Consider the following 14,385-nt stretch of genomic DNA (forward strand, 5'->3'; position numbering starts at 1 on the left):
TTAGCTCAAGCTTGCTAGCTGTAAATAAAGCCTTAAAAGGTCACTCAAATGTGATCACTTTGTTTGAGCACAAGCAGATAAGGTCTAAGTATGTGCAGGGACTATTTGAGTGTTTACCCTTCAATTCTACTGTAACTAGGATGGAGGCAATCAGCAGTAAGTCCATTGATTGCTCTTAGGATTATTAAACTTGGGACTAGGCCATGAAACTTTACCTTTTTTAAAGTTATAGACTCATAATAGGTCACACCTTTTAGTCTGATCCTGGTGGAATGAAGGATGTTAATAAACACCCACAGTGGTCATGTCCCCATCACTAATGCTCCCTTTTCTCACTGCGGTTTCATCCCCAAAGCTCTTTGCCAATCAAATGAAGCAGGTGTGTCTGAGGTTTGGTTGATATTCAGCAGTAGTAGACTCGTATTTTTGCATGGGCTCTCTCTCTGTGCTCTGATTGGCTGTTGCCTGGCAGCAGCCACGGCTCAGTGCAGAAACACAAAGGCAAAAAACAAACACAACCAAAACAAACAGAGAGTGAGGCACTTTGGAAAGCAATGCTCGCCTGATTGTGTGTTTTATGTCATTTTATTCCTCAAGACAATGATTCTGCGTCAAACAGGGATTTCAAAACAGAGACAAAAACACACTAACACATGCTTAGGGAGGGAGTACAGAACTGCAAGTTCTTATAGAGTTGTGAAGCTGTCATAGCAGAAGGTTTCACTCTTCTTAAAAACATCATATTCATTTTAAATGCTTATCCTTTTTTTAGTAAATGCATTTGGTTCCTCATTGGCCACTTGCAGAAACAAAGTGGCAGCAATGGCCAAAACATAATGCCTCTGGCCTCTTATGACCTAAATTTATCATCTATGTACTGTGTTAGGTTTGACCAGAAGGGAGTGTCTTATTAAAGTTTGTATATGGGATTGGAGATCCATCCATCTGTTTATGCAACCATTTCCTTTTGCTTTTCTGAAGCCAGACAACCTTCTTTCCAGCTCCCCCTGGGTGGTTCCAAGGCTACCCCAGAGCGGATGGGATATATGCTTCCTCCAGTGAGTTCTGGGTTTGCCAGAGGTCTCTGGAAGACCTTGGCTAGAAAGTAGCTATGGCTGCTATCTGATTCCTATCAGTGGGAAAGAACAGTGGACCTACTCCAGACTCACCGGGATGTCCAAGCTCCTCATCCTGTCTCTGAGGCTGAGCCCTACTACCCTCCTGAGAAAACTCATTTCTGCTTCTTGTATCCACTGTCCCATTCTTGTAGTCATTACACAAAGCTCATTCCCAATTGGTGAGGGTTTGGGGCCTGGATGGACTGGTAAATCCAAAGCTTTGCCTTTTGGCCCAGCTCCCTTTTCACCACCATGTTCTGATACTGAACTGATCTGTCAATCTCATAACTTATTCAACCCTTGAGATCCTGTCTTTGACAATCCAATACTTCCTGCATGCCTCAAGGTCCTTGAGGGACTATAGATCCTAGCCAATCAGGTTTTTCCAATAGGCCATGAAATGCAACTTTGCAGAAAATAATGGTGGGATTTGACTCAAGATATTGGTGTAAGCGATACATTGTCAAACTTTTACAGCTCCTGCAGGGAAAAGTCTTCAATGAAGCTGTGTCTTGTTTGAAGAGTTGATCTTCATCTCCAAATTCAGGTCCCTATGGGAGCTCAATGAAGGATATTCACCCTTGAGAAATGCAGTCTTTGACTGCAGAAGTATCTGCAAATGTCACTTACACTCACAGGAAGCTCCTGGTCACATATTAGCAATAAGGGAGCATGAATCCTGATCAGTCTGATATGCATAGTAAAGTTTACACACATGCAAGGCACTCAGGCTTCATACAGACAGTCAGGTTGGATGCACACTGCCATTAATGAAATGCATCTGTAATCATCCCCCTGTATGTTTGGATGTTAGGATGTTGGATGTGTTGAGCTGTTGTAACCCTCTCCACAAGCCTGACAGACACAGTATGGAATAATTAAAGGCTGTCAAAATGCTTTACTAATTCACTGATTTGTGAAAGAAATAAAAAATGATGATGCATCAGCAGGCGTGAAAGCACACTGAGCAGCCTCCATCCGTATGGCACCATCTGTGTGATCATAAAGCAGATTAAAAACACTTCATTAAATCTTCTCACTGTGCAGATAAGAAGAAACAGCTTTTCAACATCCGTATTTAAAAGAGAAATAACACACTAGTTTGCAACTGGGTTTTTTTCTATTTTCTTAGGCATTGTATCTGCAATATTAAAAAGCCTCGATTATATTTTACATTTTGCATCAACAATCCTTATTGGAATACAGATACCAATGGCTGCACTTTAGTCCATGCATCATTACTTTGCATTAACGATTGGTCTTCAGAAATGACCTGATGTCAGAACTCACTTTCCCTCCTCTTATCCAAACAACATTCCATACATCATTTTGTGGCTCTCTTACTGTGGCTTGGTATCTGAACACGCCGTGTGCAATGAAGCTGCTGCTGTTAAGAATGCATGGGAGCAAATTAGCCACAAGCTAAGATGCCCTTTTAAAGTTATTTTTGGGCATCTTTGCCTTTATTTGGATAAGATGGCTGAAGAGAGAAAAGAAATTTGAGAGACAGAATAGGGGAAGACATGCACTTGGACCAGGAATCAATCCCGCGACTAGTGCGTTGAGAACTATATCCTCTGTTTATAGGTGCCTGCTCTACTCACTGAGCTACACTGGCGCCAAGTTGCCTTTTTAACAGCTTACCAACTTCATGTCAAAGACGGCCTCATGTAGGCCTCTAAATTGCTAAGTAAGGAGGCTAATACGATGGGACTGCGCATCTCCTGAGCCAAAACGATGATCCAGGCATTCTGGGACGCCTTGGATGCTGCCATCAAATCTGTGTCCATGGAAATTGTTGGGCAATTCACCTACCTTGGCAGCGAAATCCATTGATCTGCTAATTCTGATAGGCTGAGATCAACTACAGACTTGGTTTTGCCAATGGGTTCACTCGGCAGGATGGGTGGCACTCCTGTTATCTGAGCATGGGATGATCTTATGGTCCTTGGTCTTTCCCAGACTCTTTTGAGGACTGGATGCTGACTAATGGCCAGAGAAGCTGGCTAGACCCCTTTTTGATGACTTCTCTTCAGCGCATTTTTGCAGTATCATTAGCAAGACTGTGTCTAATGCTGACATTCTCAGGAGAGCTGCTGGTGATGGCAGCAAAAGCTGCTCTTCTTCTGGTTTCTGATGCGCTTTGGAGAGCCTGATCCACTGCATGCTGGGTGTCGGGGACCCTGTGGGTTGAGCTAGGCCATGGGGGTGGCTGCATGCGTCATGAAGAGGTCAGCTGGGGGGGATACCCGGAGAGATGGGGCAGGTCTGGAGGATAAACATGCATTTAAAAGGACACGGTGCTGTACTATAAAGCAAATTAATTGTGAGGTAGTGGTTAGATTAAATGACAATTTAATCCAAGACAAGTTACGTGGGAATCCAAGAGTTATGATGTGACGTTTGTGGATGAGCAGGTTTTAAGAACTCTCCTTTTACATACAGGAGCGGTTTCTTTAACTTTTGTACTGTTTCCATGGCATAAAATATTACCAAATGAAGAGATGAAAAGCCCAAAACAAACCAGTGCTGCAGTGTGCTTCATATGACATGCCTTAATTGGCGCCCCTAGCACCCAAAGCAGTGAAATTCCAGACCCGCCACTGCTTGGCAATGCACTTGATACCAAGGGTCAAGAGCCTGCTCAAAGCCTACCTCCCTGCCTCTTTGGGTAAATGACAACACGTTGAAACTAGTGGTATTTCACCAGCAGATAAGGTGTACCACTTCTTCTACACCTTGAACAAGTGAACATGGTAGAAAAAACAGCTGTTTTCTCAGGAAAACACTTTGCTTGCCACGGCCGGCAGCACTAGGAATGGTGGCATGAATTTGGCATGTCTGGCCGCCAGCTGTTTGGGTTTGTATATAGAAAATAACAGGGGAGATCATTTGGATGCACATCAGAAGGTGCCAGTGTCTTTTGGGCTTCAGATTGACTCTTATTACTGAGTTGAGACAAATGATCCAGATCGCTGAAAATAGAGCGACAATTCCTGTAACTCCGAGTGAGACTGGACAGACAACAGCAAAGCCTTGCTTTTTGTTTGTTGGCAGAATAATGCAGATCACATCAGTGCTAGGGAGGTCTTTATTGTGCATGGGTACATGTTGCATCTACACAACCAATCCAGTCAGGATGAAGACACCCCAGACCACCTCTGCCTGCAGTCTGAGCTGTCAGATGCAACCATTTTCATTGAGGTGCATCCACAGAGAGCATTGAGGATAACCACTTGATATCTGAACACTCAAATTGGATAGAATCCCTGTAAATGCATTGTGTAGATAGGGTATCAGGTAACTAATTTACCATTCAGACCTGTGTTTCAACCCTCATTTTAGTAACTTCATAATCAGATTGTTAGACAGACCATAAAGACCAACTATGATCTTCATAAGTAGCAGTAAGAGTGTATAACAAACTTTTAGGCTACATCCACATCTAAATGTTTGGGCTTGTACTTTCTGACATGATCAGCCTTTAACTTTTCCTTTTGTCCGTTCCATCATTCAACCCTCACCCACCCTGGAGGTAACATTCTTTTCTACTGGTTTAAAAAAGGACTGGGGTATTCGGTCCATACGTTGGTTAAAGTTTGCAATGACTGCATGATACTAATGAATGCATCTACCCCGACTCTTCCCTCTTCTCCCTCCCTCCTCTTTGTCCTCAGATCTTTGACTCATATCAAAGATTTGAGGAACCGCACGACTCAGAAATCACACACGCTCTACTAACTGCTCAAGCAGCCCTAAAAAATGAACGCTGACTGATGGAAACGGATTCCAGCTGATTTCACTGAACGTCATGTCTGATGGTTGCTGGAATGAGTAGATTGAGCAGAATGTAAAGGGAGTTTGACAAAAGCTGTATGAGCCGTGATTCATTCTGGAGGTCATTAAGACATCTGTTAAATCATGTGTGCAAAGCTAGAAATAACCGTGTTGTCTAATAATTGAGATACAGACATTGTCAAGGTGCAAGACCAAAGTTAGGTAAGTTTTAGTGCCATAAAATTACATGTGAAGGCGTAAAGAACTCTAACTTACACCTGCTGGGTTTAGAAATTATTCAAATGTACCATACCTTTTAAATCATAGCAAGTCTTTAGTGCTAATTATCCTAATGCTATTTCAAATTATCTTGAAAAGTTGACATTTCTTTGCAGTCTGCAGGTGATGTCAAAAGACTGAACCAAACTCCATTCAAACAAAATTTTTAAGTGTGGTTTGTTGATTTTGACTTGTCTCCAAACCTGTTTGAAGAGTTGTTAAACCCCAGGGTTTCAGCTGAGGTGGGTCTACCTTGGTCGTAAAAACTTAATTAACAGGGCCAGGAAGTAGGGGGATAACATACGCCCACTCATCCCTTTGTACCGTCACCATCATGCTGTCTATGCAGCGAAACACTGAGAGAGGGTCTGCAGTTGCCTTAAAGAACCATGAATATCTGTTAAATTACACATATGCCACTTAACGCCAGTTTTGCCAAATTTTGACTTATTTCATCACTTTTTTGCCAATTTCAACCCAGTTTTGCCACTTAAAACCCATTTTTGTCCACTTTTTCTGATTGTTTTTGCCACTTTTACACCAATTCTTACAACTTTCTGCCTGTTGTTGCTACTGTTGACCCATTATTGCCACTAATAACCACTTTTACCACTTGTTACACCCATTATGACCACATTTCACTACTTGTTATGCCCATTTTTGTCAGTTTAACCCACTTCTGCCCATTTTTGCCTATTTTTCTGCCTTGATTAATCATTTTTGCCAGTTTAAACCAATTTTTCTTTCCCACTTCACCAAACTTTCTACTTTTTTATGCCTGGTTTTGCCACTTCAACCCATTGTTGCCATCTTTTACTTATTTTTGCCATTATTATTTGTTTGTTGCCTTTTTAAACTTATTTCTGCTACTTTCAAAGTCCCATTTCACCACATTTTCCACCAATTTAAGCCATTTTTAACCCATTTTAATTCTGTTCTTAAGAAAAGGGATTTACATTTTTAAGGCTATTTACTTTGGCACAAAAGAATGAAAAAAATATTGGTTTGTTTGATAAAAGTAGTTATTATTCAGGTTAAATATAAAATATGGATACAACAGCTTAACTTTATAATTGGCCATTATTTTGTTGACCTCCTGGGTCCCCAGTTCGTCTGGGCCTCAGAAACTCTCCATTTTATCCCCTCTTATGGGCGGCCTTGCTGCACATGACTTCTTGATTGCGCATGGCTGTGTTTAACCACCTTCAGGTACAGTGGGAGTCCACAGTCTCTGGCACTTTTATTTTGGTGGTCACAGGCTGAAAAAGTCAAGAACCACTGTTCTAGATGACAAACGTTGACATGATGGCAACCTTTTTTTTTTTTTTTTAAGTAAAACATGGTTTATTTAGGATCGCCAGGAAGAGAACTTCACTGCCCATAATCTTAGAGTGTCGCAGATGTATATTGGTGGAGCTGGTAGTTGGTATTACATGCATCAGCATATAAGAAATTCAAGTGCCATAGCTGTTTTCAACCTTTAAAGCATTTGCTTTGCATTCCTTGCAGAATTTGATTATTATGTGCTTAAATGTAGACCTTAATCAAAAACACTGCTTAATACACATTTACATGGTTTTGTAGTTAAAAACAGAGGTCTGGGAGTTAGTTATGCTTTTAAAAGCTCACTTTTAAGGACTTTTTAACCACTTTCACATGCAATCAGGCAAAAACAAGGACGAGTGGATGCACTTTGATTGCCTCAAGGATTTGACTGCAGCCTAGCAGCCTTTTCTGTGGCCTCTAAAATGTTAAACTGCATCAACATTTAAAAATAAAGAGGACATTAAAATGTAGTTTTAGTGAAATGATTGTTTGTGAGAGTCTCCGAATGAATTACGGCTTGTTTGGCTCTTCATGTTTAATAGCCCGAGTGCTTTTAAAATAACTTTTGATATTTGCTTCCCTTCTAATCATCATCTTCCTCTGTTAATGTTGTAAGTGTATTTTACAGCTCAGTTGTTCAGAATATTTTCTAATTTGGCTTGATTAGGACAACTGCTTTGAAAATGTCAGAAAATACATAATTCAACTGTTTTCCTCTACTGCTGCCGGGGGGTTTGGCGTGAGTCACGCTCGGCCTCTCTCACCCGATCTGCGTCCACCAGCCAGGCTCGCACGCCCAATTTCACCTCAGCCCGCCGGCGTCTGGTGGAATGACATCTCTGGGGCGCCGCAAGGCCGAGGTGGGCCGTGTCCTTGGACTGAACCTGGATGTAAACAGGAGTCAGAGGCTGGTCTGCGACTCCGACAGGCCGCCCTGCAGCAGATAGACTGAACAGCTGCTGTAGTCTGCCTCCAGAGCAGCTATTAGTCCTAACTGCTCAGACTCCCATCATGACATCAGTTCTTAATGCTGTTACTCTGATTATGACCCTTCCTGCTGCTGAGAAAAACCCCTGAGCTGCTCATGACAGAACACAAACATCTCTACCTCAGGCTCTAATCTGAAGGATCAATTTTTCTCTGCAAGATGTTAAAAGATTGTCTGTCTCATTTTTTACTCTAAGCCGGAGAATTTGCTCCTCGCCAGCAAGTTGAAGGGAGCGGCGGTCAAACTGGCAGACTTCGGCCTCGCCATTGAAGTGCAGGGAGACCAGCAGGCATGGTTTGGTGAGTAAATGCTACTTTTAAGCTAACATTTGTTTTTGATAAATTCTGACACATATTTTCATTGTTTTTATGAGTGAGATATATCTAACCTGGCAAAGCAGATGGATTCCATCTCTGTCATCAATCCACACCGTTTGTGCAAAACCTAGCACTGTTCGGACCAATCAGAGCCATTTGAGGGGCTATGGGCGGGGTTTGGTCACACTCATTTGCAATGACTGTCTCGACTGTGGTGATTAGCTTGGATGTAGCTTTAGCATAGCACGTTTACCAGAACTGGACCACATTTCTGTATGAAATAAAGAATAAGAAAAACTTGCGCCCATTATGGGTGGGGTTTGCCAGTGTATCCAATGGCTACTGCAACGGTAGCCTTGGATGTAGCCGTAGGAAAACAGCAGTTTAATCATAACTGGACCACATTTCTTTTTAAAACAAGAGCTAACAGCCACACCGAAAGCTTGTCTTTGCAGAGAAGACATTTTTGCATGTCTCCTAACTGGCCTTGGCATCGATTTTATTCACCAAAAAGTTCCGCCATCAACAGTCAAGGTGGCAGTTGCCTGTCTGCTTAAGAGTAGCGCATGCTTACAACGTCATTTTGTCTCTTCACTTTGATTGGCTCGTCATGAATGTGACAGAACGTTCCTCCAATCACCTGCCAAGATTTTTCTTGAAAAGTCCTGCCCTTCCTGAAAACTTTCCTTGGGCGGTGAATGTAAAATATATTCATGCAGAAGGTATATAAAACAGTCTATGTGACATGTCGGGTTAAGACATACAGTATCATCTCCTGGTTGTGCATTTTTAGATGGAATTAATGAACCTACATCAGCTGGATTTAGAAACTTAAAGGTGTTTTTAAATCTTTAGTTTTTCTCTACACATCAGAAGAATTTGTTTTTTTTCTTGCATTTTGTCAGGATTGTTTCAGGGAGCTGATTTTGACCTAAGGCCACCTAAAGGCACCCTCTAAAACCCAAGGGTTTCCTGAAAACAACCTAAAATCTCAGCAACAGCACAGAATTATGATAATTACTTAATGTTCATCTCTCAGCTTCTGTAGCAGATAGAGACATTAGATTAAAGAAAACAACTGAGAAATTTTATTACATTTGGGGTTATGGTAAGGGTTAGAAAATCAAATATTGAAATTGAGAAAACCTAACCTGCAAAGCCTGATAACATAACATTTAATAAATCAAAGGAAACAGTCTGCTTAAGCTCATCCTCCATGAAAACACTCTAAGGACTCCATTCAATAAAAACTGCACAGTAAACCAACATTTTGGTTTCATGGCGGAATTTCTCATAATGAGTGAGAAAAGCGGTTAAAAGTGGCCTTCCTGGTTCATGCTAGGAGCGATCCCAGCATGTTTTATAGGTAGCTTTCAGTGTAAACAAGGAACAGAGAAGTGTTCAGACATGAAATAGGAAGGATAAGACATGGATAAATAAAGTAAGAACAGCAGAATCAATAAAGGGAAAAAAGATCAGATGCATAGTGAAATACCTAGGGGACTTGGTGTCCTTTACGATTGGAAAAATGTATGCATTTAACAGTACTGACATTGGTAAAATGAGTTGGTAAATAATGGCAAAATCCAGTATCTGGTGTCACTGAATTTTTCAAAACATACCTGGAGTGAACATTGTTTTTTTCCCTTGTTCTTTCTGTCAATATTTCAGTCATGTTCCCTCAAAAACAGCTGAATTTGACAGAGTCACAAATCCAGTCTCTAAATGTAAATAACTTCTTCTTGGGCCTGACTGTGCTGTTCTGTTTCGTCTTAGTTTTATGTTTCTTTCAATGGTAAAATGAAACCTTCTACCGTGTCGTTTTATCACCAGAGCCTGTCCGACCTGAGTGAAAGTACGAGGTGTGCCACTGCCCTCGGCTCATCTCTGTGTTGAATATATTCCAGTCCTCTTTCTTCTCTTTATTCCCCAGAGAACAGAGGAATAATTGGTCTATTCCCTCAGCCCAGTGCTCCATCTGGAACCAGTTCACTCTTTTTACTACGACTCATACTACGTCTCATCGCCCACAGCAGCCTGCTGATACTTGAAACTAGGCTGCATGCTGCCGCTCATGAGTCCGACTCTTTTCTTTGAGCTTGTTAACCCGGTTCATAAAGTTTATAGGAGCACTGATCCTGACTGTGAAACATGCTGTTAGGGGGAGGTTTAACAAGCGTTGATAGACTTCTACACTCAGAGAGGGAAGAAGTAAGTTTCAGGGTGTAAAAATAGGTCATGTGTGGCTGAGAAGAGCTTTTTAACCCTTAGACATCTGAAAAAAATACTAGAAGTGCCTATGTTGGTCATTTTTCTTTAAATTTCAAATTGCAATATGTGTCCCCAAATTCTTCAACATATCACTGAAATTTAAGTAAATTTTGCGAGTCACTATTAAGTATCAAGTCTTTGGTCTTGAGTCCCAAGTCAAGTCCCAAATAATGACAGACAAGTCCAGAGTAAAAATAGGCACATCCAATATCAAGTCCCAAGTCAAGTCAGCACATCCAAAGTCGAGCCCATGGTAAAGTCAAGCACATCAACAGTCAAGACCAACTCAAGTCTCAGGTAAAGACAGGCACGTGCAGTGTCAAGTCTTTGTCGGGAGTCATGTTGCAAATACAGACTGGCACCTCCCAAGTCATAACTGAAGTACAGATTTAAATGTACCAAGTCAATTCCTGAGTCAAGTCCCAGCTAAAGACAGGCTTCCCCTGAGCCAAATCTGAGTCAAGCCCCAGGCTAGGAAAGGCACATCTTAGATCAATACCTTGTCCTATGACAAGTCACTAGTAAAGAGAGTCTAGTACCCAGTCAAGTCTTTGTGTCTAGTCAAGTCCCAAGAATAACAGGTACATGTGGAGTAAAGACAGGCCAGTCATAAGTCAACCCCAAAATAAAGATGGAAATGTATTGAATTAAGTCCTCAGTCAAGTCCCAGGTACAGAAAGGCAAATCACAAGACAAGCTACAATAAAGACAGAAATGTCCTAAATCAAGTCAAGTCCCAAGTAGAGACATGCTTGTCCTCAGTCAAGTAAAATCCCAAGTAGAGACAGGCACCTCAAAGTTTTGTCAAAAGCTAAGACAGGTACATCGTGTGTCAAGTCCCAAATCAAATCTGAGTCAACTCCCAAGTAAAGAAAGGCACATTTTGTATCAAAACCTTGTGCTAAATGAAGTCCCTAGTTAAGATAGTCAAGTAACAAGTCAAGCCCCAAGAAAGACAGGTACATGTGAAGTTCTCGTAAGCCCCAAGTGAAGACTGGCAAGTCCTGAATCAAGTCCCAAATGAAGAAAGGCACATCACGAATCAGGCTGAAATTAAGACAGAAATGTCCCAAATCAAGTCCTAAGTCAGTTTCTAAGTAAATGCATGCTTGTCCCAAGTCAAGTCAGAGTGAAATCCCAAGTAGAGACAGGCACCTCCAAGTTTTGTCAAAAGTTAAGACAGGTACTATACCAAGTCTGTACCTTAGTACAAGTCCCTAGTAAAGACAGACACATTTGGAGTCAATTTTTTTGTCTCAAGCAAAGTCCCAAGTGAAGACTGGCAAGTCTGAATGAAAGTCCATAACTAAGGCAGAAATGTCTTGAATCAAGTCCTGAATCAAGTCCTAATTAAAGACAGGTTTGTCTAAAGTCAAGTGTAGGTCAAGTCCATAGTAGAGACAGGCACATCACAAGTTTTGTTCAAAATTAAGACGAGTACATCTCAAGTCAAGTCACAAGTTAAGACAGAAATGCCTTGAGTCAATTCTTTACCCCATTACAAGTCTATCGTAAAGATTTGGAAATCTTCAGGTCTTAATTTGAATTACCTGTGGCTCTTTTCAAGTACTATAGAATCTGGTAAATCTCAAGTGTTTTCAAGTGTTATGGCTTAAGTCCAAGTGAAGTCAAGTCACAATCACTGGTTTAAGTCCTTGATTTTGTCAATGAGTCCAAAGTTCTGAAACTTGTGACTTGAGCCCCGACCTCTGCAAGATGAATATGAAATGAAAAAGTAATGAAAGTTTAGAAATTATAGAAATACATTAAAATGCATGCTTGATTCTGTTTACACCTGCCATTGTTGTCACCATGTCTGTACTCTGTGTTAATGTGTTTTCATGTTTGTGTTTCAGGTTTTGCTGGCACTCCAGGATACCTGTCCCCAGAGGTGCTGAGGAAAGATCCCTATGGAAAGCCGGTGGACATGTGGGCCTGTGGTGAGACTCTGAGCTAACACACAGCAGCTGTTTACCCATATTAAGACATTTTTTCAGTCACTCTTCAGTCATTGAGTTTGTTAGTGTCTACTTTAGAGGAGTCCAGAGACCACCTACCTCTGAATTAATCAACACTGTGGCTCATTACTCCCTCCTCTGATGGACAGGAACACCTGGGCTCAACGATGTTTAACACACTCTATAAAACACACCCTCACTCCAGTTACCTTCACACATTTGTGCTGACTCACTTCTGTTGTGTTTGTGGTCAGACCGTCTCCTTGCCACATAGAGCACCTTTTATCTTTCACTGGCAGCTGATCAAAAACTCAAAACACCGTCTGCTGTAACACAGAGCTTTGTGTGTCCGTGTCACAGCTGTAAACCTGTTTATATTAAACTGAATTAAAGTTTTGGATCTTAGTTTGGTATTCAGCTCTGAGGGGGATTAATGGGTGTTGATGTAAGCCGTCTGTCAGGATTATCTTAAACAATGGTGGGGGTTTATTGTGTGTTTTGTGCGTACAGGTGTGATCCTCTACATCCTTCTGGTGGGATATCCTCCATTCTGGGACGAGGACCAACACAGACTCTACCAGCAGATTAAAGCTGGAGCTTATGACGTGAGTTTAATTAACCCTCTGAACCCTAAGCTATTTTTAACCATTGTGTCTCGTCTGGACTTTTTGTCTTAAAAAGCTTTGTAAATATCAACCCTGTGGTGCACAGTCGAACACTTAACATCCTTTTCTTCATTACGACCCGACTTTGGGAATTTGTGTGCTGCAGCAATGTCGCTTGAATTTTGAAAAAGTAATGGGACTACAAAGACAAACAAAAAAACAATCAGGAATTAAAACTCAAAGATTTTTATGTATTGAACACAGTAAACATTAATGACTAAGGGTTTTGTCTTGTACCAACTTGTTTTCCCACTTTTTTGGTACTAAAAAATTAAACGATAATCATTCTGTGACAAAAAGTCTTCAAAACATTCACATATTTACATATAAAGTCATTGTGCTTTGGGAATTTCAGTCATTATCTTAAGTGCAATGACTCTTAGGGACAGATCATGGCCTCTCTGTGTCTTTTTCTCTCTATTATGAGTCATTCAGGCTCTCTTCTGCATTTACTAAGTCTGTGCACATGTATGCTGTCCAGCAAAGCATGCTGTAATGACAGAACAGCCTGCAATTGGTTGTCACAGCCCAGTTGCAATGCATTCTGGGATGCAAAAAGGAAAACATGGAGGCAGGCTAACTGCAGTAACGATCAAAAAATTGATTATAAATGGATTAAAAGACATCCAATATTCATTCTCTGGTATGGATTTAATCTTTAAAGACTCCAGAAAGTCAACCAAGTTCCAGGTTTGCTAGAAAACATTATGTAAGAGCTATGAAGGTGTGGATAGCGTCATTAGAATGGTACAACAGAGGGCTTTTTTATTATTACGCAAGTGGATAAGCACCATCATAAAAGTCACTGGTAAAATCCAATTAAAATGCCCCCATGTGATGTAGCAAGGAAGTGAAGGACAAAACCGTTGTGTAGTCTGAGCCAGCCTTAAGTAAAACCAAGTCTCATCCCCTAATCTTTGGTAGCGGGAAAAAAAGTATAAACACTGGTGTCTGTTGGCCAACTTTTGACTGAATATGGATTATTTTTATCAGGCTATAATAAGCTGAATAAATCAGCAGGCCCATCCATTGGTCAGGCTTTAATTTTAATTTATTTCTCACATATTTGAGGAACTTAATTTAAGTGTTTTGAAGTTTACAAACCACAATACTAGCTGTCATTATCTGCGATGAAGAACAGTGGCTGTAGAGCAGTGATTTCAAAGTAATCTTTTCTGTGGACCCCCACCCCCAGAAAAAAATATGATATAAACAACCATATTATCAGACATGTCTCATCTTTTAGCATTTTTATTTTAGCATTTTCATATTTTTCATCTTTTGATCTGCATGTGTTTTTAAACATCCATCTTTTCCAGGTAGTCAGTTCTTTAAGCAATGAACTTAGTACCAGATTCTTATGCTCTATGCTCTAATGTAGTGGGATCTATGAGTTTGCATCTATGCAGTTGTTGCAGGATTGTATAACAGCAGATCATCTTCCACCTCAACATGTATCGTATCGACAGTACTATAAAGTTCACAGACAGTGTTAATTATGAGTATGTGGAGTGGTAAAACCGCAATTTTTTTTTTGTTTCTGCAAACTGCACTTCAGTTTGTCTGTTTGTTCTTTTGTTATGTTGTCATGGTGATTGCATACAAGGCTATAGGTTGAATCAGTCAGTCATTTTCAACTGTGATTTAGGTAGATAAATAGAAATATGTCATTTGAATTAATTCATA

General features: G+C 40.7%; 1 protein-coding gene across 6 annotated transcripts in view; it reads left to right on the forward strand.

Annotated features, from left to right (window-relative positions):
- The window catches only part of camk2d1 (calcium/calmodulin-dependent protein kinase (CaM kinase) II delta 1), a 131,074-nt gene that overhangs the window by 88,019 nt on the left and 28,670 nt on the right, over window positions 1–14,385 (forward strand). For all 6 annotated transcript variants that reach the window (XM_041779152.1, XM_041779155.1, XM_041779153.1 and 3 more), the window contains exons 7-9: window positions 7,685–7,787; window positions 11,933–12,016; window positions 12,545–12,639. In XM_041779152.1, the coding sequence (XP_041635086.1) occupies window positions 7,685–7,787; window positions 11,933–12,016; window positions 12,545–12,639 (282 nt within the window). The remainder of the gene's footprint in view (window positions 1–7,684; window positions 7,788–11,932; window positions 12,017–12,544; window positions 12,640–14,385) is intronic.

The sequence above is a fragment of the Cheilinus undulatus genome, linkage group 22 (genome assembly GCF_018320785.1).
Source record: "Cheilinus undulatus linkage group 22, ASM1832078v1, whole genome shotgun sequence".
Taxonomy (NCBI): domain Eukaryota; kingdom Metazoa; phylum Chordata; class Actinopteri; order Labriformes; family Labridae; genus Cheilinus; species Cheilinus undulatus.